The sequence below is a fragment of the Sturnira hondurensis genome, unplaced genomic scaffold (assembly GCF_014824575.4).
Source record: "Sturnira hondurensis isolate 20B ecotype Veracruz unplaced genomic scaffold, ASM1482457v3 Scaffold0009776, whole genome shotgun sequence".
NCBI classification, from domain to species: Eukaryota; Metazoa; Chordata; class Mammalia; order Chiroptera; family Phyllostomidae; genus Sturnira; species Sturnira hondurensis.
In genome coordinates this window covers 903088-928768 of record NW_028082407.1, presented here as the reverse complement: position 1 = coordinate 928768, position 25681 = coordinate 903088, and the positions used below count along the sequence as shown (strand labels likewise).

The 25681-nt window shown below is 46.3% G+C and overlaps 1 protein-coding gene across 1 annotated transcript; it reads left to right on the top strand.

The window, feature by feature from the left end:
- Positions 1-1245: 1245 nt before the first annotated feature.
- On the top strand, positions 1246-21212 carry ZFP62 (ZFP62 zinc finger protein). The gene is made up of 2 exons (XM_037058049.1): positions 1246-1312; positions 12656-21212. Coding segments are annotated over exons 1-2 (2724 nt in total). The 5' UTR covers positions 1246-1311; the 3' UTR covers positions 15379-21212.
- Positions 21213-25681: the final 4469 nt, after the last annotated feature.

Below are 25681 nucleotides of genomic sequence, written 5' to 3'. Positions count from 1 at the left end.
TTCATTTAGAATGGAAGGGCAGATAAAGTGCTTCTCAGATAAGGTCAAGTTCAAGGAGTTCATCATCACCAAGCCCTCATTATATGAAATGTTAAAGGGACTTATATAAGAAAAANACACATGGAATAGACAAAGAAAATATTATATATATATATATATATATATATATATATATGAATGAAATTCTGCCATTTGTGACAACATGGATGGACTTTGAAGGTATTATGCTAAGTGAAATAAATCACAGAAAGATAAATCCCCTATGATCTCACTTATAGGTGGAATCTTAAAAAATGGGGGGGGGGGAGGAGGGAGGAAGGAGTCTTAGAACAAAGAGAACTTAGATACAGAGAACAGATTGGTAGTTCGTGGTCCCCAGGAGTCCTGGATGGAATGTGCAGCATGCCAACTATGGTTGATATAGTATTGCATATTTGAAAGTTGCTGAGAGAATAAATCTTAAAAGTTCTCATCACAAGAGTATGTTTATATGTGCAGTGATGGATTTTAACTAGACCTACTGTGGTGATCATTTCACAACATATATTTGTATGTAACAAATACTGAACCATGCTTTACACCTGAAACAATTATGTCAATTTACCTGAATTTTTAAAAAGTGGATGACAGATGCATTTGAAAGAATAAGGTTTTGTTTTTTAAATGTCAATACTAACAATATGCCAAAAGATATTTAGATATTAACTATAAAAGAAAAGTTAGCTTTTCGAAGTCGTTTTAGGCCGAGAGTTCCGGAGCCAAACCGGGGATCACTGCACCGAGTACTCCGCCACAGGGTCAGAGGGCTCTGGTCCGAGGTGGCGACCCCAAGGCCCACCCCGCCGCCCAGCGGTGGAAGGCCGAAGGGCCCCCAGTGCCCGCGCTCTGCTCCGCCACCTCCCCGCGCAGCGAGGGGAAGGGGCGGTGTCCCCACGCCCTCACGCTGTAGCCAGCTCTGTATTTAGGTGCACAGGTCGTTAGGTGATTATTCTATCTAGGCGCTTATTTGCCTTACTGTCGCACCCATCGCGGAACATCAAGTCCACGAAAAAGAGGAAGCTCGCCTGCGGCTACTCCACCGCACTCGCGCGCGCCCACCCGGGCCGGCACTTAATACATAGCAACGGCAGCACCAGCCGTCCCAAGCGCACCACGGCCCGCGTGCCCGAACGGCGACAATACCACCGAGTCAGTCCTCCAGACTCCTAGAGAGGACCCGGAAGTGCCCCGCAGCCGGCGCGGGTTCTTCCGGCCGGGCCGGCCGCGCTTTTGTCCCGCTGGCAGTTGGCCTCCCGCGGCGCCGCCTCAGCCAGTACGTGAGTACGCGGCCGTCCGCGCCCCCGCCCTCGGCCCGCTCCTGACACGCCTTCCCCTCCGCTGCCGGTCCCGGCTGCCCCCTGGGTCGCGGGCGGGATCTGGGAAGAAGTGCGCCCCTTCCTACGCCTCGGGCGAGGACCGGGGAGGCGAGATCACTATCTGGCTGAGGGGTGCGGGGCCGCCGCCGGAACCCTTGGACTGTCCGCCGGCTCCGAGGGCGGCCGTTCGGGCGGCCGGGGTCCGTTTGGGGGCTGCCCAGAGCGCGGAGAAATGCCCCGCCCTCGTGTTTCTCAAGTCCTCCAGGCTGCCTGGGGCGGGAGGGAGTCGAGAAAATTAGCACTTTGACACGCCGCCCTCCCGCCCTTATGGTGCCCGTGTTGCAGTTAACTTTGGTCCTGGGCTCGAGAGTGACTACGAGCGTGAGAGGGACCCCTAGGGGTGACCGGATTCGTCCTCTCTCCCCCCCAACCCTCTTTTTTCCCCCACTTTGGAGGAGGGCTGAAGTGGAGACTCCCGGCCCAGGTGCGGATCGAGCCCCGGGGAGGCACTTCCCGGGCTGTTGCCTGGGGCAGCTCGCCTGTGCCCAGACGAGGATGTGCCTGGCGGAGGTGGCCTACCGCGGGCTCTGCAGACCGGGAGTAAACTGGGGAAAAGGCCGAAGAGGCTCCAGACGCGGCCGCAGCCTAGGGGAACCCCGGCGCCGGGGCTGCGTGTGCGGCTCGAAGACGTTTGGACTAAGCCACTAGGCGTGTTTTCTTTTTGAAAGCAAAAGCGTTGTTGTTGGTTTTTAATGTTTAAATCTGCAATATAGTCATGTGGTTCAGCTATTTAAAATATAAAGAAGTTGTCAGCGAAAAGGTTGTGCGAAATCCCCCTTGTGCACCATCTTCTCAGGCCCGACCTCGGTAGGTCATCCCAGTCAGTTTGCGTGGATCCTCCTGAGTTTCCTTATGCAGATGCCGCAGATGTGAATGTAGTCCCCCTTTTCCGCACACAGATGGGAGGTCGCTCTTCGTGTTCTGCCCCTCGCAGCTTTCACCTGGTCTGTCTCAGACCATGAGAACCGAGAGCTTTTTTATTTTTTTACTGCCCGTGGTATTGGATGATCCATCATTTGGAGGTTTTGGATGTTGCATGATTTTTTAGAACAGGGCGGCAAACACAAGGCCCCGGCCAAATCCGGCCTCCACCTGGTTTTGCCTGGTGTCTACCCTGCGCCTTGGAGCTCTCGCTGAACTGTTAAGGAGGAGTTACATTTATACAGTCTTAACCCTAAAGTTACACTTGGCCCTTTGAAGGCAATTGCGAGGCTGATGTGGCCCCCGTGAAAATGAGTCTGACACCCCTGACTTGGATCTAGTTGGGGACATTTCTGTTCTTCCCAATTTCTGTCACCTCATATTAGGGTGCTTTCGGTGACATACCAGAGCTTATCTGAGCAAGGGTTTTTAAAGAAGTGAGTAAACAGTCAAAATAAATTTTGTTTTACATCAGTGAAGCCAGTTATTGTTAGATTGCTAAATATACCGAATCATTATTATAACTCATGTAATGTTTTAAAAACAAAACCAAGCAGTTTCTTCTGAGACTTGTGTTTGTGATTTTTAGCCTTCCAGTAGCCCCCTTAATTCTGTTGACGACTCTACTCACGCAAGTCTTTGCTTCTTTAGCTTCAGAAAACCTCTCAGCCTCCCTTTCTAAATTTCCTATGCTTACCTTATTCCCAAGGCTAACTAGACATTTCCTCTCCACTACCAGGTATGAGAATGTTATGTTTCACGTTTTACTTTGAGGAGAAATCCCCGTGAATCCTTATTTCCACTTTCAAGGAATAGAATCATCTCATGCTCTGTCTACCATCCTGATGTTTATGAACTGTAGATGCAGTAATAACTAAAGCACAAACCATGTTTCCTCCCTGTCTCCGTGTCACTGCTCATTTATCCCGTTCCCCCACTTCCTGAGTAACATTTCTGAATTGGCAAGCATTTTGTGCTTGCATTCCCTCTTTTCTCTGAAGAGAGAAGAGATGGCTTGATCATCTCCCAGTCAATTACAACATCTGAGAACTTAAGATACAGAGTCCAGGTGTGAGCTGTGGAATGTGGTTGGCACTCTGGCACGTGCAGGTTTGCACGTTTGCTTGCTGCAGGGAGTTGGTAACAGGCAGCAGTTAATACCACAGGTAGCTACAGTTGCTCTCAAGTGAGTTGTCGAGGCACTTGAGAAGTGCCTCCTGCCACTCTGAGGCAGGAGTTAGGGCAGGCTCGTACTGTCTGCATGAGCTCCTCTGAGGGCTGGTGGTAGGGCGTGAGCACGTGCAGAGCTGCCCAGAGGTTGTGGGTCATGTGTGGTTTGTAAGGAATAAGCGACTCTCAGTGGCTGGTACTTGACTGGCGTGACCAGGCTGTTGGGTCATGCTCCCTGTCAAGAATTGATTGGAGGAGTTTCTACTCCAGCCTGTAGAATCCTGAAGAAATTAAAGCTTTTCTGGCCTTTGGTATTCAGGACTCGTGCTTTTGGAGTGACTCTTATGCCATGGGGGACGCGTGGCCCAGCCCACTCTGTCAGCTGTCTTCACGGGACTATAGTCTCCCAGACCCCAGGGCTCAGTTCTCTGCCCCGACACTCCACAGCTGCTGTGAGTGACTTCTTTTGTTTTGACTTTTTTTTTATCATGAGAAAGTTTGAACGTACAGGAAAGTAGAGTAGTACAATGAACTGCATACACCCATAGCTTAGATTTAAGTTGTCAGCATTGCTACGTCTGTTTCACCTTTCTCTCTTTTTTTTAAAAGATTTTATTTAATTATCTTTAGAGGGGAAGGGAAGGAGAGAAGGAGAGAAATATCAATGTATGGTTGCCTCTCGTGAGTCCCTTGCTGGGAACTGGCCTGCAACCCAGGCATGTGCCCTGACTGGGAATCGAACCGCGATCGTGTGGTTCGCAGGCCCATGCTCAGTCCACTCAGCTACACCAGCCAGGGCTCACCTTTCTCTTTTTATTTGAAAAGAAAGGACACTGTGACAGCTAAAATGCCATTATCGCACTCTGCTAAATTAACTCTGATTCCTTGATATAATCTAACGGCTTGACAAACTGCTGAGCCTGTGGTCTGTTTTTGTGTGGCCTACAAGCTAAGAATGTTTTTTACATTTTTTAAGGGATATTAAAAAGCAGATTTAAAAAATAAGTGGCAGCCCTGGCTGGTGCAGCTCAGTAGATTGAGTGCTGATCTGCAAATCAAAGGGTCACCAGTTACATTCCCAGTCAGGGCACATGCCTGGGTTGTGGGCCAGGTCCTCAGTAGGAGGTGTGGTAGAGGGGATCACACATAGATATTTCTCTCCCTCTCTTCCTCTCTTCCCCTCTAAAAAATAATAAATTTTTAATAATCTTTAAGTATATAGATATTAAAAAATAATAAAATAAGAAAATGAGTGACCGCCCTGGCCGGGTGGCTTAGTTGATTGGAGGCTCCCCCTGTAGATCAAAAGGACAAGGGTTCATTCCTGGTCAGGGCACATACCTAGGCTGTGGGTTCGATCCCTGGTTAGGGCACATACAGGAGGCAACTGATCAGTATTTTTCACATTGATGTTTCTCTCTTCCTTCTTCCTTAATCTGTCTCTAAAATCAACTAAAAACATATCCTCTGGTGAGGATTAAGCAAAAAGTAAATAAATGAATGAATGAATAGAATGTGGCCCACAAAATCTACAATGTTTTATATCTGGTCCTTTATGGAAAAGTTTACCAACTCCTGATTTAGTGGAGTAAGTGGTCATGCAAAATGCATATCTGAGCTTGTTAGTCTGCCTAAAATTCCTCAGGACCAAGTCGGGACTTCTCAGTACGATGGGTAGCTCTCGTTTGTGCCTGCCTGTCCGGATGTGCCTGTGCCCTGTGCACCAGATGTCCAAGGGTGGTGAACACCTCTCCCATTACTGTAGTTCTTCCCTCTGCTGAACCTGCTCCTTTCCTGAAGCGCTTCCTGGTCCTTCAAAACAGTTCCATCCCTTCTGCCTCTCCTTCCTGTGTGATCTGTGCCCTGTGTATGCATCTCCCATTTTTATCACATGTTAATTATTTTCCTGCCAGGCTCACCTCACGTGTGAGCCCCTTGATGGCAGGGCCTTGTCTTACCATCTCTGCATCCCCAGGACTAGCCCAGGACTAGTACCTGGGGGCAAAGCAGGATGAGGGTTGTAATTAAAGTTCCTTGGGCCGGACTCAGCCTCAGAAATAACATACAGGAATGTATCTTCACTATTGTTTATAAGAGTAGTCCTATTTTATTACCTTCTCTTCGTCGCCTTTGCATTTTAGTAGCTTAGTCCATTCCATCCACTGTAATAAAATACCACAGATTTAGTGGCTTATAAACAACAGAAATTATTTCTCTCAAGGGCAAGGCACCAAGGGATCTCTGTAGGGTCTCTTCTGAATGCACTAATCCCATTCACAAGGTCTCCACCCTCATGTCCTATGTACCTACCTCCCAAAGCCTTCATTTTGGGGGCTAGGATTTCAACATAGGAATTCGGGAGGTACAGACATTCAAGGCATAGTGGTAGCATTTACTTCTGTTCTAGTTTTATATGCCTTGGTGCTTTCGTGCCTGTGTTTTGGCTTTTCTTAGTCTCTGTATTGAATACTATGAGTCTCATTGCTAACCATCTTTTTTCAATGAAGATGGACCTTTATATTGGTCTGTTTTGATTTCAGCCATTAAGAGAATTGGGTGCTCTGCATTGGGTGATGGAACACTGTGCCCCCACCCAAACAGGAGGTCAGGTAGGGCTGAAACAAGGGGACTGCTGGACTCTGCCCAGGCGGGGGGTAAGCAGTGAGGGATTTGTGATCATGCACAGCAGGCCAGCCAGTAGCCAGTCAGATGGGGGAGTCCCAGAGGACATGAAACGGATAAGAATTAACCTGTCAGAGCCAAGGGAAAGAGTCCGTCAGGGCCGAGGACCAGTGCACAGTGGTAGGAGGGATTATTTAGCGTTTGGTGCCCCACAAGGCACTCCAGGTGGCCATATGCAAAAGGCTTCAAGTGCCACACAAAGTAGCCTGGAAAGATTTGGCGATGGGGAATGACCAGGTGTGCATTTCCCAGAACCTCGACAGCTGTTGGAGGAAGAGTTGGATCAGGGTAAGAGTGGAGGTAGGGGGACTACAGCAAAAGTTCAGAAGGGAATTTAGGACCTAAACTACGGGGCTTGGCAGTGGGAATGGAGTTGAAGTGGGGGCTAGAGAACGGGTAGGCAGTAACGGCTGCTGGTCTTAGGGGCTCTTTCAGAGAGAAAGAGAAGAGTCCACTTTTGATTTGGGCAAATAGGGGCAGGACAGAGGTGTTTATGAGGGTCTGTAATTGAAGAGAGGGGTCTGGGCCAGAGAGGAGGCTCTCAGACGGCTTGTAGGAGTCATGGACCTACCTGTAGGCTCCTACAGGAGGAGCTGCTGCAGAAGAGCATAGAGTCAGGAGAGGAAAAGTTCTAGAAGGGAACGGGGCCAGGACCATCCAGGGGACAGCTGGCCAGAAGTTGGCACCTGGAAGAAGCAAATGGAGCGAGGTCTGGGTGGAGGACATCAGACCGAGTACGCCAGAGGAGTGATGGGTGTGTGAAGATCGCCTCTTCAAGACACACTGTGGACAGGAGGCAAGAGGGTGGAAGTGGTGCCTGGTGGGAAAGATAGAACTTAAATCTACTTCTGGACATTTTAAAAAACTTTTATTTGCAAATATTTTCAAATATACAGAAAAACTTCAAGAATAAGAATCACAAGGAGACACCCTTAACTCATTCTTCAGTATACTTAACCTTCATTTTCTTTTCTCTCATACATACATACTTTTACCTAATCCGAATGTCACGGCCCTTTGTCCCCTCAGTATATATTTCAGGAGGATAGGGTTACTCGCGTAAGCAACTACGTGCAGCTGTCACCTTCCGTATTTACAGGTGACATTACTTTTGTCTAACAGACCATGTTCCAGTTTGATCAGTTGACAGAATTATTTTCTTACCAGTTTTTCCCTCCAGTACAGATTTACTCCAGGTCATGTATTGAATTTAGTCAAGTTTCTATAGCCTTCTTTAATCTGGAACATTTCTAGCTTTCTCTGTCTTTTATGAAAATGATACTTTTGAAGAATACAGGTACCTTTTTGTGGAACATTCTTGGATGTTGGATCTCCCGGATGTTGCCTTGTGATTCAGTTCAGGCAGTGCATTCTCATGGGTGACGATGTACCCTCCTGAGAGCGTCACTTCTGGAAGCACATGCTGTCCCTCTGCCCTCACTGGCAGGACTGTACTGATTTACAACACCTGACCAAGGCAGCCTCCACCTTCTCCACTATGTAATTACTACTTTTTCCCTTGCAGTTTTTGGGGGAATGTCTATACTGCTTTTAAAAATTTCCCCTAGATTTAGAATCCATGAATAATTCTCTTCCAGTTTATTCTTTGCAGAATGCTGATCTTGTTTTTTCCAACTCTACTACTCTCTCCACATTTACTGTCTGACCCTGGCATTCTGCTGAAAGAAAGAGGCCTCCCTTTCTCCCCTGTTTGTATCTGCATGGACTTATGAAATCCTATTTTCAAAGTTTATAATTCATTACTGTATTTAATTGTTTTTACCAGAGAAATTGAAAGGGAGTTTATTCTGATAGGATCTACAAATCGGGGAACACAGCCTTCAGTATCAACCTGAGACATACTCCAAGTAGGGGAATGGAACAGCATTTTTGAAGATGCATGTTGCAGGGGGATGACAATCAAAGAGACGGGTTGCTAGGGAACAAGTTCCCAAAGTTACATCATTTATTTTCTGATTGGGGGGTCAGCTGGACTTTCAATGTTCATGTGACCCGTGGTTAGCAGGTGGAGTTGTGGGATAAGAGCAATGAGTAATAGAAGGGGGGACCCAAAAAAACCAGAATTTATTTATGCAAAATTGCATATTTGTTCTCACATGTTTAAACGTCAGTCACCTTCACAGCTCTCTCCATTGGATGCAGTACACCTATCAAGACTTTTTTCCCACTACTCAAAACAGTTTTTGAACTTGTCGATTTTGATGCCTTTAAGTGCTTCTGCTGTTTTTTGTTTCACCTCTTCCACATCAGCAAAATATTCCCCTTTGAGGGCTTTTTTAGTTGGGAAACAAAAAGAAGGTCACTCAGGGTAAGATCAGGTGAATAGGGAGGGTGGGGCACAGGGGTCATGCTATTTTTGGTTAAAAACTGAACACTGCAAGATGTGGGCAGATGCACTTATAATCTGTACCTAATTATTATGGACCCTGAATTGGATACTCAAGCTGGATCTTGGTATGGTGTGACGTGCCCCCGTTGTTTCTGAGCACCTCCTTACTTGCAGCTCATTTTGTGTGTATTCTGTCCCTAGCCTGGAATCTATCCGGTTCCTTTTAGTAGCAATGCTGATAGAGGCTGAGAACGGGGTGCTAGATGGGCTCATTACGACAGAGGTGTATTTGCTTTTTGGCAGACAGAGCTAGAGAATATACATATGCACACAAATATACATGTATGTGAACATACATACATTTGTATGTGTGTACACACATGTATAAGTTAGAAATCCTGCATTGACACCAATACCTCCATTTCACCCCACAGAGTTCTTTCTTGCCTTCCCATATTCTGTATTTTCATGTCTCTTCTTCCTCCAGGAGAGCCCTGGCTCAAAACTAAACACATTTGCTCAGTCCCATAAAACATCTAAAATTGTTCCAAGATTACTTGGCCCATAACATCACAGAAAACAAAGCTGCTAAAAGGAGGTCTCTTTACAGCTCTTCCTCACTGCCCCTCCAGCCTTCCCTTAAACTGAGAGTGCACAGCATCTCGTCACGTGCTATGTGGGAGTTGTGTGGATTCATTCCTGATCTTTTGTTCTCTTCCTGTGGCTGTGGTACTCACTAGAAGCACAGACGAGTTCCTTTCATTTGCCTTCTGGTCTGGTGGCTTCCCCCTTCCCATTCTCACTGATGTACCTTTATTCTTCGAATCTAGAGAACATTATCATGCTTCAACAAGTAAAAACTGCACAGAGGCTATATACAGCTGCCCATTCTCCACCCCTTATAGGTAATGTCCTTCAGTGTTTTCTGGTTTCTCTCATTACTGTCAAATAAGCAGATATGTGCTTGTTTTCTTATTTTTTTACATAAAATGTAACATATGCTTTTTCACTTTATAGTGTATCCTTGAAATTGCTTGCTGTCGATCAATTTATAAAGATGTTCTTCAGTCATTTGTAGTACTCTACTGTGCATACATGCCATAGCTTACTTGCCCGTTCTGTGCATAGCCTTGTGGGTGGTTTTCCAGATTTTGTGGTTATGTATAGTGCTACAGCAAATAACTCTGCATATATACTTTTGTATTTTTGGAACTATATCTTCAGTATAAATTCCAAGATGGAATTCCTGGGTCAGAATATGCATGTACACATACTAGTGTTTGGCATTGGCAAGTTCCCCTAACAGAGGCTATGCCAGGCTGTATTCCCGGCAACGTGTGAGTGCTCATCTCCCTTATGACCTCACCAGCCGGGTAGGCTGTCACGTGCTTGAATATTTGCCAGTCTGACCGGCGAGACCTGGTGCTTTAGTCTAGATCTTATTTGTATTTCTCTCCTTATGAGTGAAATTGAAGACATGTTTACGGAACATTTTAATATTTCCTTTTATAAATTGTATCTTTTGCCCATTTTTCTGTAGGATTTTTAGTCTATTTTTCTTCAGTTTCTGGAGATTCTTTATATCTTAAGGATGATAGGCTTCATATACAATGTAAATGTTTTCTTCCACTTTGTCATTCATTTCCTGATTTTGCTTATGGTATTTTTGACATGGCAATTTATATAGTCAAAAGTACCAGCCTTTTACTTTATCTGGGTCGCAGTTAGAAAGCTTTCTCTGTACCCGAGTTGCAGAGGCATTTGCCTGTGTTCTGTTCTTGTGTATGTGTGGAGTTGCTTTTTTGTATTTAGAGCACTGCTTTTTGTGGAGTTTATTCCTGAGTGTGGTGTAGAGGATGGATCTAATTCTATCTTTTTCCAAATGGCTTTATAGCTGCTCTAACAGTAATAAAAAGATCAGCTTTGCCCCAATAATTTGATATATTATCTTTATTGGATATTTGATTTCTGTAGTAATTAAGACTATTTCTGGAGTTTGTATCCTGTTCTGTTTGTCTGTCAGCTGAACCAGTGCCACATTTTGGTTGTAGAGGCGTTGTGGCATACTTTAAACCTTTTTTAAATTTTTTAAAGAAAATCCTCACCCAAGGCTATGTTTATTGATTTCAAAGAGAGAGACAGAAAAAAACATTCATGTGAGAAACATTGATTGGCTGCCTCCGTATGTGCCCCAATAGGGGTTTGAACCTGCCCTGACTAGAGATTGAACCTGCAACCTTTTGATATACAGAGTGATGCTCCAACCAGCTGAGCCACTGGGCCAGGGCTGTGGTGTACTTTAATATCTAGCATGGCTAGTCTCCCCTCATGGCTTTCTCTTTTCTGTTTTTCTCTGTAGCCGTTTTTGTATATTTATTTTAGGGTATTTGGCTTTCCATATGCAGGAACATAAAGGCCAAAGGGACTGGATGGAGCAGAGTCCCTGCTGTATGTAGAAGCAGGATTCAGAGCACAGATAAAACGTGTATTGCTGCTGGTGGTTCTGGAATGTCACTGCTCACCCAGTGACGTGGGCTGTTCTGTCCAAAGTAGTAAAGAAAGAGAGCAAGGAACTAGGCGGAGCCATTTGTCAGTGATCTCTGAAGATCTCTTACCTATGTCACTTGTCATTCTGTGAAGCTTTTACAGTGGAGCTACCTTTTGGTTTAATGTCTGTTGCATGGTGCTTCGTTTTACTGTCCCCGTGGTACTCTGAATTCTCACTTCTCCTTTTCTGTACATTTTAATTGAGTCTGTCATTACAGTTCCATAAGCATAAGTTGGATCGTGTCATCCTGTATACATGAACACTCCAAAATATATATCTTTTCTTTTTTTTGCCTCTGCTTCCTCCTCACATTTACATACAGAGATTCTAAGTAGGACTAACAGAATTCCAGAGTACTGCCCCAAGAGAGTCTGGTACCCTGGTTAAGAAGAGAAGTCCATATTTTAACTAAGTCTAATCACAAATATCTAATTGTCCAAGGTTGGGGATAAGGGACTTAGAATTCTTTCTTTTGTTCTTAGGAGTCAGTTTGTATGTAGGTAGACACTGATGAAGTGCCAGCTGTGTAGAGAACTTTCACAGGGACAAAGGGCCCCTGCCTGGCTCCTAAACCCCTTCGGAAGGAGTTTACCTTTCCCCAGTCCTGCGCTTTATCCTCAGTTTCAACCATGATCCAATAACCTGACCATGAATGAATAACAAAACAATGATAGCATATAGCACTCACCAAGTGCTTCTGCTATAGTGATGTTCTCAACACTTTACACGTGTTCTCTCATATAATATTCACACTGGTCCTGCAGACTCGTACAGATGAGGAAACTGGATATCCAAAAGGTTAAATAACTTCCTCAAGACCACACAGCTAGGGATTTCGAAGGAATTTCCACTTAGGCAGAATTAGTTCCTTTGCCTAATGGTTTGTGTTTTTCCTTTTGGTACTTGATATTCTCTGACTGCAGTTAGCCTGTTCCTGAAGTAAGATGGAAAGAAACCCTTTTGCCCGGCAGGCTGAAGTGTCCTCTCTGACATTAGAGTGCCCCCCGACTACCCAGCTAGCCACTTTCCAGGGTCAGAGTTTTCCTCGGAGGGAAGGTCTAAGAGGCCAAACCAACAGGCTTCTTTTCTTTATCATTCCTGACATGACTGTTCTCCTGATTTTGTAACCTCCTCCCAGGTACTGATTTCGCATCTTCAGCTTTGCCTCTCTTCTGCTGATTATGTCTTCTTAACTTTTGTCTTTCCAGTCTGTCTCCTCTGCTTCAGAGGTTTCTTCTACCCTCTGTTTTTCCATTACTTGGTGTCATCTTTAAAAAACTGATCAGTGTTGCTGTTGTTTCTGTGCATCATTTCAACTTACCCTCATGCTAAGCTCTTATACATGAATAGAAAGGATCTCTGTTTTGTTGAAAATTCATGGCTGTCACACTTTAACATTAGCCCCAGGTTGGCAGTAGTTTTGGCATGTTTACCATTGTATCTCATGCTGTATGATAGAAATGGTACCTATCATACAGCATGCAGTCAACACTGGAGTGAATTTGCATGTAATTGTTATAGTTTCTTCTAAACAAAGTGAACAAGTATCTTTTTATTTTCTTGGTTTAGTGTCACATTTCAAGACAAGGGGCACTGAGGATGAGGAATCAACTGCAAAGTGTGAAAATGCTGGGAATGCGGAACCTCTGTGGCTAAAAGTGGAAGGCCTACATAAGGGTCGTGTGCAGGAGGAGTCTGAGTTCGAGGGAACCTGTGGTTGGGGTAGCAGGACAGAGAACCCGTCGGAAAAGCCTGGTGGGAAAAGAATGAAGGAGGACAAAAGTGGCATCAGGGAAACAATTGGAAAACCCCGAAACATAACAAATATAAAGACAGAACAGGAAGAAGACGAGGTGTCTGAGAAAAGCTTACATCTGGGCTCAAAGCACCTTACACACCAGACCATCCCTATCAAACAGAAAAGCAGTGAGCAAGGCACATGTGCGGAGAGTGTGAATGGAAACTCTCATGCCCATCTGAACCAGAACACCAGTGCTGTTAAGAAATCCCATAAATGTGATGAGTGTGGGAAGTCCTTCAAATATAACTCCCGCCTTGTTCAACATAAAATAATGCACAGTGGGGAAAAACGCTATGAGTGCAGTGACTGTGGCGGGGCTTTTCGGAGCAGCTCCAGCCTTCGTGTTCACAAGCGCATCCACACTGGAGAGAAGCCGTACAAGTGTGAGGAGTGTGGAAAGGCCTACATGTCCTACTCCAGCCTTATAAACCATAAGAGCACCCATTCTGGGGAGAAGAACTGCAAATGCGATGAGTGTGGGAAATCCTTCAATTACAGCTCCGTGTTAGACCAGCACAAGAGGATCCACACTGGGGAGAAGCCCTATGAATGTGGCGAGTGTGGCAAGGCCTTCAGGAACAGCTCTGGCCTCAGAGTCCACAAAAGGATCCACACAGGGGAGAAGCCCTACGAATGTGACATCTGTGGGAAAACCTTCAGTAACAGCTCTGGCCTCAGGGTTCACAAGCGGATCCACACAGGGGAGAAGCCCTATGAATGTGACGAGTGTGGGAAGGCCTTCATTACTTGCAGAACACTCCTAAACCATAAAAGCATCCACTTTGGAGATAAACCTTACAAATGTGATGAGTGTGAGAAATCGTTTAACTATAGCTCTCTCCTCATTCAGCATAAAGTCATCCACACTGGAGAGAAACCTTATGAATGTGATGAATGTGGGAAGGCCTTCAGGAATAGCTCAGGCCTTATCGTGCATAAAAGGATTCACACAGGAGAGAAACCTTACAAATGTGATGTCTGTGGCAAAGCATTCAGCTATAGCTCAGGCCTGGCAGTCCATAAAAGCATTCACCCTGGGAAGAAAGCTCATGAATGTAAGGAGTGTGGGAAGTCCTTCAGCTATAACTCACTTCTTCTTCAGCATAAGACCATTCACACTGGAGAGAGACCTTATGTGTGTGATGTGTGTGGGAAAACCTTCAGAAACAATTCAGGTCTCAAAGTCCACAGGAGGCTCCACACAGGGGAAAAGCCGTACAAATGTGATGTGTGCGGGAAAGCCTATATCTCACGTTCTAGCCTTAAAAACCACAAAGGAGTCCATCTTGGGGAGAAACCCTATAAATGTAGCTATTGTGAGAAGTCCTTCAATTACAGTTCTGCCCTCGAACAACATAAGAGGATTCATACGAGGGAGAAGCCTTTTGGGTGTGATGAGTGTGGAAAAGCCTTCAGAAATAATTCAGGCCTTAAAGTACACAAGCGAATCCACACCGGGGAGAGACCTTACAAATGTGAGGAGTGTGGGAAAGCCTACATCTCACTTTCGAGCCTTATAAACCATAAGAGTGTGCACCCTGGGGAAAAGCCCTATAAGTGTGAGGAGTGTGAAAAAGCCTTTATCACATACCGAACCCTTATAAACCACAAAAAAATTCATCTTGGGGAGAAGCCCTACAAATGCGATGTGTGTGAGAAATCTTTTAACTATACATCACTCCTTTCTCAACACAAAAGGGTTCACACTAGAGAGAAGCCCTATGAGTGTGACAGGTGTGAGAAGGTTTTCAGAAACAACTCCAGCCTTAAAGTGCATAAAAGAATTCATACGGGGGAGAAACCCTATGAATGTGATGTGTGCGGAAAAGCCTACATCTCACACTCGAGCCTTATTAACCATAAAAGTACCCACCCTGGCAAGACACCCTACACGTGTGATGAATGTGGAAAAGCTTTTTTCTCCAGCCGAACTCTTGTAAGCCATAAAAGAGTCCATCTTGGGGAGAAGCCTTTTAAGTGCGTTGAGTGTGGGAAATCTTTCAGTTACAGCTCACTCCTTTCTCAACACAAGAGGATCCACACAGGGGAGAAACCCTACGTATGTGACAGGTGTGGGAAGGCGTTCCGGAACAGCTCAGGCCTCACAGTACACAAGAGAATCCACACAGGCGAGAAACCCTATGGATGTGATGAGTGCGGGAAAGCGTACATCTCACATTCGAGTCTTATCAACCACAAAAGCATCCACCGTGGTCAGCAGCCCTATAATTGTGAGTGTGGGAAGTCCTTCAATTATAGATCAGTCCTTGACCAGCACAAAAGGATCCACACTGGAAAGAAGCCATACCGGTGTAACGAGTGTGGGAAGACGTTTAATACCAGGTCAGATCTTACCAAGCACAAAAGAATCCATACAGGAGAGGAATCTCTAAGTGTGCCAAATATGGGGAGCTACAGTGGCATAACACAAAAGAAGACTTACGAAGGTGGGAATGTTCTGGGTGGGACCAGGATGAGCTTGTCTCTGTAGGAGGCGGAGCTCACCAAGTCTCCAGAGAAACTCCAGTGAAAGAGAAACCTTATGAATGTAAGAGTATCTGAGGTCCTTGTTCATGGCTATAATTTACATAGTACAAATGAAACCATGAGTAACCTATGTTTCAAGGAAGCCTCCAGTGTCAAGGTAGTTGAGCCCTTATGGAATACAAAATAGTTTATACTGGGGATAAAATCTATCAAAATAAAATTATGTTAAAACCTTCAAAATAAGCAGACATATTTGGACGTGAAACACATGGGCGAGGAAAGGATTTCAGTTAGAAGTCACACAGTCACCATTAGAAAGTTCATATTTGGGTAAATTTTGTGAATCTAAATGTGGGACATTCAGGTGTATCTTTTGAGTCCCAATTATACATCGGTCAGCAGAAATAACCCAAGAAGGGCCTCCAGCAAGCAAATTCAGGGAGAGATAGGCTTCAGGGAATATAAATGTATTTATTAGTAGTACTCTTGAAGTAAAAGCTTTATTATATTAATTCAGTGGTTTGGGGCAAGGTGATGCCAAGTTCTGAAACAAAATTTGAATTTTGCAGGGAAATTTAAAAAGTGTAGAGCTAATCTAACAGGAGATATGAGAGTCACTCTGAAAAAATGCAGGCTCATTGGACTGTGTACTGTTGTAGTGTCATACACTAGTTGAGTGGGGGAAACTTTAAAAATGCCAGATGAACCCCCCTCAGTGAGTGACAAATGTGTGCTGAGTGAAAACCTTACATGTTACACTGCAAATAAAAGGTTCCACCATGAGAAAAATAGAGCACACTCAGTAACTAAAGGAACATGTCTTCAATATGAATTTGCACAAAAAATTATTCAGGGATTCCTATGAATAGGAATGCTGAAAAGGAGGGCATTTTATTGCAGGAGGTAAAAAGCTAAGTAACTACCAATAATTGGGGGATAGGAGGAAATTCCTGCTTCTTAATCTTGTTAAATGGTAGATTGTTTTGGACTGTGTTATTGTAAAGATTTCATGTACTGCCTGTGTGTATTGTCTGTTGTAAAATGTCATGAATATATTGTTCAGGGCTCCCTCCCTCTTGGCCATGAAGAGCCAGATAGTTGTGGCAAGGTAAGGTGGGTCTCCAATAAAGAAATTCCTCAAAAGTAAACAGGCTGTGCCTGACTTTAGAAGGAGCAGTGTGCAGGGAAAGCTGTCTGTGTCACATCTTCGTGAGGTAGACTGTGCCAGACACAAGCCCGGGTGGGCAGCAGGGGCTCACCCCCCAGGGCTGGCATCGCGGGTTTCACCGGCAGCTAGGCAGTGCCCCCACCAGGAGCAGTGCAGCCTGGATCGAGCCTCACATGCTGGGGCAGGGTCACAACTCCTGGGAATGGGCAGGCTGTGAGTGGCACTCACCACCCATTCTGTTGAACAGAATTGAACAGAACATTGACTTTGTATGAAGGGTAAAAGGAGAGTCTTCCAAGAGTTCATTGACCAGCCAAGATGATGCTGGGTGGGCCGGTCTGTAGAGGGTGAATTCTTCATCAGGCTTCTCTGGCTCCAATATCCACTCTTTATAAATAGAGAATGGCCTCTAGCTAAATAGTTGCCTTGCTCTCTAGGACTTAACTTCATGTATTTAGCCACAAAGTGTACACGCCTCTCTCTAGGAGTACAGTTCCCTTTGTCTCCAAACCCTCACCAGTAGTAGATTTTGATGGAATCAGGATGGGATGAGGAAAGGGAAAAGGAAAGCATTTCTGCGACTCAACTCCACGTTGGAACATCTTGACCACACTTGCTGTGTGTCCTGGCTACGTGCAGCCCTGACTAATGATCCTTTCCAAAGACTTGAGCACAAGGAAATACTTGCTTGAGGACATGCTGGACACAGTCCACTGTCTCCTAGGCACGAGGCAACATGAGTAGGTAAAGGACCTGTGAAGGAGAAAACCCACAAGCAGAGCCACCCCGGTGGATGCTGAACTAAATGCAGCCTTCTGAGGCAAGTGGGCAGCACTGGTAGTCTGAAGGAGGGAGGCAACAGTGTACTGGGCAGGCCGGCTGGACGTTTTCAGTAGAGACATGTAGGGGTGATGGGTTGGCCTGGTGAAAGACAGCATCGGGACAGCTCACACATCCTCAAGAGTAGCCGGTCTGGCAGGGTTGGTACCCAGTGGGCAGAAAGGAGGGAGTATGGAGTATCATTTTCTAGGAGTCATCAGGTAATGGAGTCGTCTTCATTTACTGAAGATAAAACCAGGTATGTTTTAGATGCCTGGATTACCTGTGTGGCCAGGGGCCCTGCACCCCTTGTGCGTGCACTAATGCACTGCCCACCTTCAGGAGCGGCACCACTCAGATGGGTATCCCAAGTGCCCCAGCCCGCTGAGCACTGAGACCTCCAGTGACTCCAGTCCATAAGAAACAGGACCCAGGCCTCGTGGCCTTGACCTTCTGGCCACCTAAAAACACGTGCAGCAGCTCAGGGTAATCCCAGACAAGAAGAGGTCTTTGGGTCTCCAGCCATTCCAGGGGGACTGTGGGGCAGAGCCAGTGAGGTAGTGTGGCTGCGTCTCCCAGGCCCAGCTTGAGCTTGTTTAGGGACCACCATTCCTCACGTCTTTTCAGAGAAAGTTTGTAATCTGCAGGACAGAAAATTGCTATCATGTAGGTAAATCAAAATTCTTTTTTAAAAACTGTCTAATTCAGAACTAAAAATGTAACTGAAATGGAGAACAGTAGGTAAGTAGGAAGATGGGGGATCTGCATGAAAGCGCAAAGTACCGGTTTTGGAGCAGGGTTAAGAGGCTGCTTAAGTCTGGGTTTCATAATGCTGACTGTGCATGACACATTGTCATGGGCAAGCATCAGGATAGAAATAAAGGGTATAAACTAAAAATCTGGCCCGGAAATCCTCAAAGGCTGGAAAAGAGAACAACATTGAAAAGGTTGGGAAAGTGGGACAATACTTTCTGGTAAAGATAGGCTAAGTTATTTGGGTCGATTTCCCAGCAAAACAAAGATTTTAAAATAGACAGTGTGTCTGCTCCAGTGAGAGCGTTGAGAACGGGAAGACAATGCAGTTCGAAGAAGCAGGGCTGTTGAAACTGGGATCCTGGCATCAGATACCAAAGTACCTTATGCCTTAGGCTGTTTGCCAATGCTGCACAGTTGGTCACCACTTCAGCCACAGGGAGAGAGAGAGAGAGAGAAGGTGGAGCAGCCCTCCACTGGTCCACACCCTGAAGGGGAGCGGCCTCTGCTGACCCGCTGGGATGTGGGGCTGCTGATCATCAGCTTTAGTGCAGAGGGACCCAGATGGCCATGTGCTCAGGCTGACTGGGGAGTTCTGTTCCTGAAGAAGAGCCAGCACTGGTGGAGCTGACACCCCAACCTGTGGGGACCTTTCAGGAGTCCCTGGCACTGCTCTGCACCTTAGGCAACCCGAACGTGACAGAAGGGGGCCCACTTTGCCAACGTGCTGCTGTGGGCAGAGGCACTGGAGGTGGTGGCCTGGGGTCACCCAGCATGGAGACAGCAGACCTGGGCACCACTGTCTGGAGGTGTCTTGGGAAGGGAGGGTAGGCCAGGGATGGAGGGGACAGTGATCATGGAACACTGTCAAAGTGTCACATTAATAAAAGGAGTGTGGGAGGAGTTTTCATGGTGAGTCAAGAGGTGCTATAACAGCAGCCTGAAATAGCAGCGCTTTTTACCACATTAAACACTAAATCACTGCCTACTTGCCACCAGAGCGGTGGTGAATGATGCCATTCCAACCTGGACCCCACACGAGGTCTGCAGTGCCTGGAAAAGACAGCTCAGGCCTGTGCCAGATCCAGGAAGAAGCTCCTTGAAGGGCCATTTCCCACGGTGCTGGGGCCTGGGCACGTGCCCCGTGCACCGCCGTCAGCTTTTAAATGCTACTTGTTGGTCATTCTGCCAGCAAGGATTTGGGTGTGCAAAAGTGATGGCAAAGACCTCCCCCTGGGAAGTTGCTGGAGACACGCGAAAGGCACGTTCTTTTGAAAGCATAGCAGTTCGGGCATGACAACCCATTTGGAAGTAGACGAATTAGTCCCTGATAACGTATTGGCTACTTACTTGAAACTGGCTGAGAAAAATAAAACCAAGTTAAATACAGTATATTCTCAATTTTACCTAGGTTTTTTTGTTTTTGTATTTAACTCCTTACTTTTTATTGGGAAAACTTTAAAACACTTAAAAATGTTGCAAGAATACAGCCACCACGTTTTACATTTGCTTTCTCTCCTCTTCACCCTCCAGACATGCACTGACAACACACACACACACACACACACACAAAAGTTGTCCGTATAACACTGTGATTCCCAAACACTTCAGCATGAACCTGCTACGTGACTGCAGTGCCACTGTCACACCCACAGAAGTTAGCAGTCATTCTACAGTCACAGTCAAGACAACCTTCCCAACTGTCCCTGAGCGATTTCTGTGTGATTCCCCCCAGGGCTCCCACACTCATGAGTCGTACTGGAGGACAAGATGTAAGTGTGTAAAAAGCCATGTAAAAATGACCTGAAGAGACTGGATAATAAAATGCATTCAAAGTGCCTTATAAAGATTATATAATGACACTGTTCATCTACAGAATCACACAGGAGTTTAATCACATCATCCCTAAAGTTTCTTTATTCCAAATAAGTTACCAACTAGATCGCTTGACTTTTATATTTTAATGCCACCTGGTAGTCACTTTGTACCAGGCACCATTGCTAGCAACTCTCCCAGTCTCCACGAGAGCACCTCGGGGGGGAGGGCTGGGTGATGGTGGGGAAACAGGCACAGAGCTGTGTGGTGGAGCTGGCACTGAACCGCAGCGATAGCGGGCTCCGTGTGTGCACCTTCCAGTTGGAGGGCGTGGAGATCCAACTGCCTTGCAATTAGGTTTGGCCCTTATGTGAGATTGGGGAGGCAGACAAAGATGGGTGCTGTTTCCCAGCTGCTTCTGTCAGCAACGGGAGGCTTCCATGGGAGGGACCTGCCTGGTGTCCACAGCTCCTCAGCCACCCAGATCCGAATGCCCGGGAGACTGCTGGCTGGTCCTCCAGGTGCAGTCACTGAAACACAAACCCCTTCGAAGGCAGGGCATGTGTGGAAGACCAGGCTCCTGACCCAGTTGCTTGCACTCTTGCAATGGCAAAGGAGCACGTGGACGTAAATAAAAGGCAAGTAACAAACTGGGAAAACATCTGCAGCAGAGGTAACGACATTTTACATTCTACAAAGAGTTCTTGCGAATGAAGGAGACAGACCTGAGTCTAAATGGGCAAAAGAGAGGAGCAGGCAATTCACATACACAGCTGATGCCTAAAAACAGGTTCGCCTTTACTAGTCATCCATGAAGTACGACTTGTGACAGCAATGCAAAACCACCCTTCTATCAGATTAACAAAGAAGGCAAAGAGTGGTTCAGATGGCACTGGCAACGTGTGGAGAAAAGGCCCCTCCTGCCTCTGATGTTAAAGCAGTGCCTGCTCTCTGTAGGGTGGCAACAGCGTGATTCAAAGGCCTTCAGCAGTGAGTGCACCTTTGCACACCAGTTCTGGAATCTCACCGTGAGGAAAGAATTAGAGCTCTGCATAGAGATGTAGCTACAAGTAATTGTGCAAATGTGTGAAGTTGCAATAATGGTGCACTTGCATAATGGGACATGAAGCCGTCATCAAAAATGCCGAACAAGTACTTTCTCTGACATGGGAAGGTGCTCGCAATATATTAAGCAGTAAAAGCTGGTTATGATACGACCCTCAAAATGCATATATATGAACAGAATAAATCCATAAGGCTGACTTCTGGCTGCTGGATTTACAGATGGTTTTTGTTTTTCATTTTTTTAACTTATGGCTTGAACTTTTCTATAATGAATGTTTATTTCATAATAAGTTTTATACAATGGCAATTATGAGAAAGTGAAAGGAGAGGACACTAAAAAATCCTGAATTCATGGGAATTAAACTGCACCAAATCACCAATAAAGAAGCAAATCAGCCCTGGCTGGTGTGGCTCAGTTGGTTGGAGCGCTGTCCTGTTCACCAAAGGTTGCAGGTTCAATTCCCAGTCAGAGCACATGCCTGGGTTGCAGGTTTGGTCCTGGCTGAAGCTCATGCAGGAGGCAGACTGTAGATGTTCCCCTCCCTCCCTCCCTTTCTCCCTCTCAAATCAGTAAATATATCCTCAAGTGAGAATTTTTTAAAAAAGGAGGAAGAAGTCATAAAGCATTAGCATTTACCTTGAATTAACTAGATTTACTTTTTTCCATCAGAGGGAATGAGACCTAAATTAGAAACTGAGTTGATTTACAGAAAACAGTTATAATCCAGGCATACCGGTCTTTGACCTGTGAAATTTGTACCTGTTACATATGTGTAGAAAATATTTGGAAGGATATCCACTAAATTTTAAAACAGTTCCCTTCACCAGGGTAGGATCAGAGGAGGGGGAAGATAACTTTTTCTTTACACAACTCAGTATTGTTAGACTTGTTATAACAAGCATGCAAAAATCTAAGTATGTTTAAGAAGCAAAAAAGTGGTTATAACTGAAAACACTCAGGAACACGGTGGTCTCTGTGGTTGGATGATACAAAATCACAACGCAGCGTACATGCACTTCACTTACAACTATGTCCATGTGCCTGCACCTGAGGGAGGCCTGGCTGGGAGCACACTCTCATGAAAGGAGTTGTTCACACTCACTCATTTAGTCCACACATGTGCTGTGCACCTACGATGGACCAGGCACACGGATGGCCCCATTCTAGGAACCTGGAAGTCAGCGAGGAATCCAACCACCTGATGCAATTCCCTCATGGAGCCTACATTCCAGCAGGGGTAGATGGCAAGTCAGTTGTAAACATGGCAGGTATGTCAGCAGCTGACGGACACTACAAAAGAATGGAGCAGGGTAAAGGAGACTGGCAGCGCAGTGGATGAGGGCAGGTTTAGCTGTTAATTAGGGAAGGCCTCATTGAGGAGGTGACATGAAGAAAGATTTGAAAAGAGGCAAGGGAGGGAGTTACGCAAACAGCTGGGGTTTCATAACCAGAGGGAATAGCCAGTGCAGAGGCCCCCAAGTGGGTTCCAGGGGCAGGGAGGCCAAGACAGTTAGCAGGGACAAAGCGAGTCAGAGGTAAGCTGGCCAGGGATTCAGTAACGAGTGTGGGGTTCCGCAGACTGCTGCTCCATCTTTGGCTTTTATCCCAAGTGCAGTGGGCAGTCATGGCAGTCTCGGCAGTCATTTCCTGAGCACAGAAATGCCAGAATCCCTCCAGCTGCTGTGTGGAGATGGGGCTACTGGGGTGGGGGTTACGGGGGTGGGGGGCAGAGAGCTGCTTGTCCAGGTGAGGGACAACGGTGGCCAAGGGGATGCTGAAGTATAGGATCCAAGGCCCAGTTTTGAAGGTAGAGCCAACTGGAGCTCCAGACAGATTGGGCAGAGGTTGTGAGAACGAGGGGTGCGAGGATGGCTCTTGGGTTTTGGCCTGAGTGAGGGAAGTGGAGTTGCTACTAATTAGGGTGCCGTAGGTTCGGAGTTGGGGAAGGATCAGGAATTTATCTTGGACCTGTCATATCTGGATGTAGCAGCAATATAAATTTTGCTTGCAGAATGTTTCGAGGAAAGAGTGTGGGTAGCGAATACACAAAATGGAGTCACTTTAACCAAGCTTTAAAATTACCGACATTATTGTAACTGAACGACTAGTGGAGTCCCATCACCTGCCACCCATAGGCAATAACTCTGGAGACAGAGTCCGGTGGGAAGAAGATGGAATGTTTTATTTACTTAAAAATACACACAGCAGATTTCTTGATGTCCCAAGCCCCATCCCAGAGGAACAGGCACAGGGCTGGCGGGCGGCCACGGAAGCACAAGGAGGGAGCATGGGATTTGTCACATGGCCGCCCCACCCTCCCTACCTCCCAGGCCCCAGGCTCACCCTACAGCCTCCACAGCTTCCCACATGGGGATGGGGTGCAGGGTTTGCTGCCGAGCCTCCCCACAGCTCTCCTAATAGAAACCTCCTGTGTTCCTCGACAGGCAGGTCCTGGGGTGCTATATGGCAGGGGGGCTGGGAACCCCTGGCCACGCCCCCAGCTCAGTAGCCTCTGCCCCCAGCCGTGTACCTACAGCTAGGGCATGGGGGAGCAAAAACAGGGTATTTGTGCACGCTCTGCTTTTTAAATACTCTCCCATAACTCCCTGCTGGGTGGAAGCAGATGGGAGGGTATGTCCCTTCCATCCAATCACCTTCCTAGGTTTTGGCCTCAGCCTTGCTATCCCTTCTGCTTTGTCCTGCATGTGTCCTCCGGGTTGCCAGGGAGACACACACACCTTCAGCACTTCTCCACCCTTCCCAATGGGCTGAGGAGGTAGTTCCCCCATTACACCGTGAAGACTGGGGCATGAGGACTCTATTCTTGTTCTAGGTAAGTAGCTTGGGAACTTAAACTTCTTAAACTTTCCAGTCCTGAGTCACTGCCTGGGCACACATCTGGCCACACACCAGAGCTCCAGATAGCCCTCTGATGACCCCGAGAGACTCATGTGTGCAGGCCGCCTGACATCCTCCTGCAAGCTGCTAGACGGCCTGGCACTCATCATTCAGACCACCTGACACCTGACTGACAGCCACCCCAGGCCAATCCTAGGGCTGAGAATGCAGGGCTGCGTATTCTCAAGAATGCACGTCTTAGTGTAAAAGCTCTGAACTTTTCTTTCTTCAGAACATGTCTGGGTTCTTGCCTGGGTTCCTAGTGTGCAAGCTCTAAGACCCTTGAATAAATCTGTCCTTTATTTCTGGTCAAAGCCTCCAGGTTCCTCTGAGTTTGTTCAACAGTTTCTAACGATGACATCTTCCAAATAAAAAAGTAATTTCAAGACTCCTGACCCAGCAACTGTTGCATTCCTAGCACTGAAAATATGCAAGTCAGTCACTGCCTGTGATCTGGGGAAACCACAGGCATAGAAGACCAGCCAGAACACGCTGGAGCCTGGGCCCCAGTTTTCAAGGGACGGGGGAAGGGAGAGGAGAGAGGCTGCAAACATGTCCACATTCCTGGCAAGACTCCACAAGTCATTAAATGGATGACACATGAACTCTGGAAATTAATAGCAGCTCCTTTAGGACCCAGCTTGAAGTCAAGAGCAAGTGAGGCCAGTACAATGGCGGGGCAACAGCAGATTTACAGTTGTCCATGTGGAAAATAATACAATAGTAAATAAAACAAGAATAAACTCACATACAACCACAAACCCACTGCTGTCCCACCTGGTAAGTACTGCAACAGCCTCATCTTTCCACCTGTGTATCTCCTTTACTACTCATACAGAATACTTCGCTCTGATGCCAGCTCACTGTCTTACAATTTAACTCAATTCTGACCCCATCTACTTGGAAACATCCCATCCAATCCCTTACCCCAAGGGATCTACCGTCAGATCCCTCAGGGTGAGAGCTCAGTCCCATGAGACTCCACCCACCCACCCCAACTTCAGCTGCCAATCCCAAGTAGTAGTTCCCTAGGTTATTCATAACTTCTGTACAACGTGAATACAAATTAAAGGTTCCCATGACCCCCCACCCCGTTGAATCTGATGATTTGCTAGAACAGCTCACAGAACAGTTACCCTTCCAGTGTATCAAAGGGTACAGTGAGGGATGCAGATGAACAGCCAGGTGAACAGACACAGGTCGAGGTCTGGGAGCATCCTGAGCACTGGGACATCCTTCCAGGTGGAGCTGGGTTGCACCACCCTCAAGTACATTGACATGTTCATGCAAACTTGGAACATCTCCAAACCTCATGATATTGGGATTTTAATGGAGGTTTGATCATTGACCCCATTTTCTGCCCTTCTCCTTTCTCAAGAGAATAGAGAGAGGAGAAAGGGTTGACGGGAGCTGAAAAATACTGGGTCGGCCAAAAAGCTTGTTTGTTTTTTTCCCATAAGATGGCCCTAGTAGCACTTTGTTGTCTTCAAATTCATTTGAAACAATTTTGTTAGATTGCATTGTGACAGCTGTCATATCAATGTGCCTTTAAAAAAACTCACCAAAACCGGTGAACTCACCAAAGGTGAATATTTGTGTAGCAACATTTTTGGCGTATTATACTCTATTGTTTCAAGAAAGGTAAAAACACAACTGAAACACACACAAAAAAAGATTTGTTCAGTGTATGGAGAGTTGCTATGTCTGATCGAACATGTCAAAGTGGTTTGTGAAGTCCTGTGCTGGCGATTCCTCCCTGGACGATGCTCTCTGGTTGGGTAGACCAGT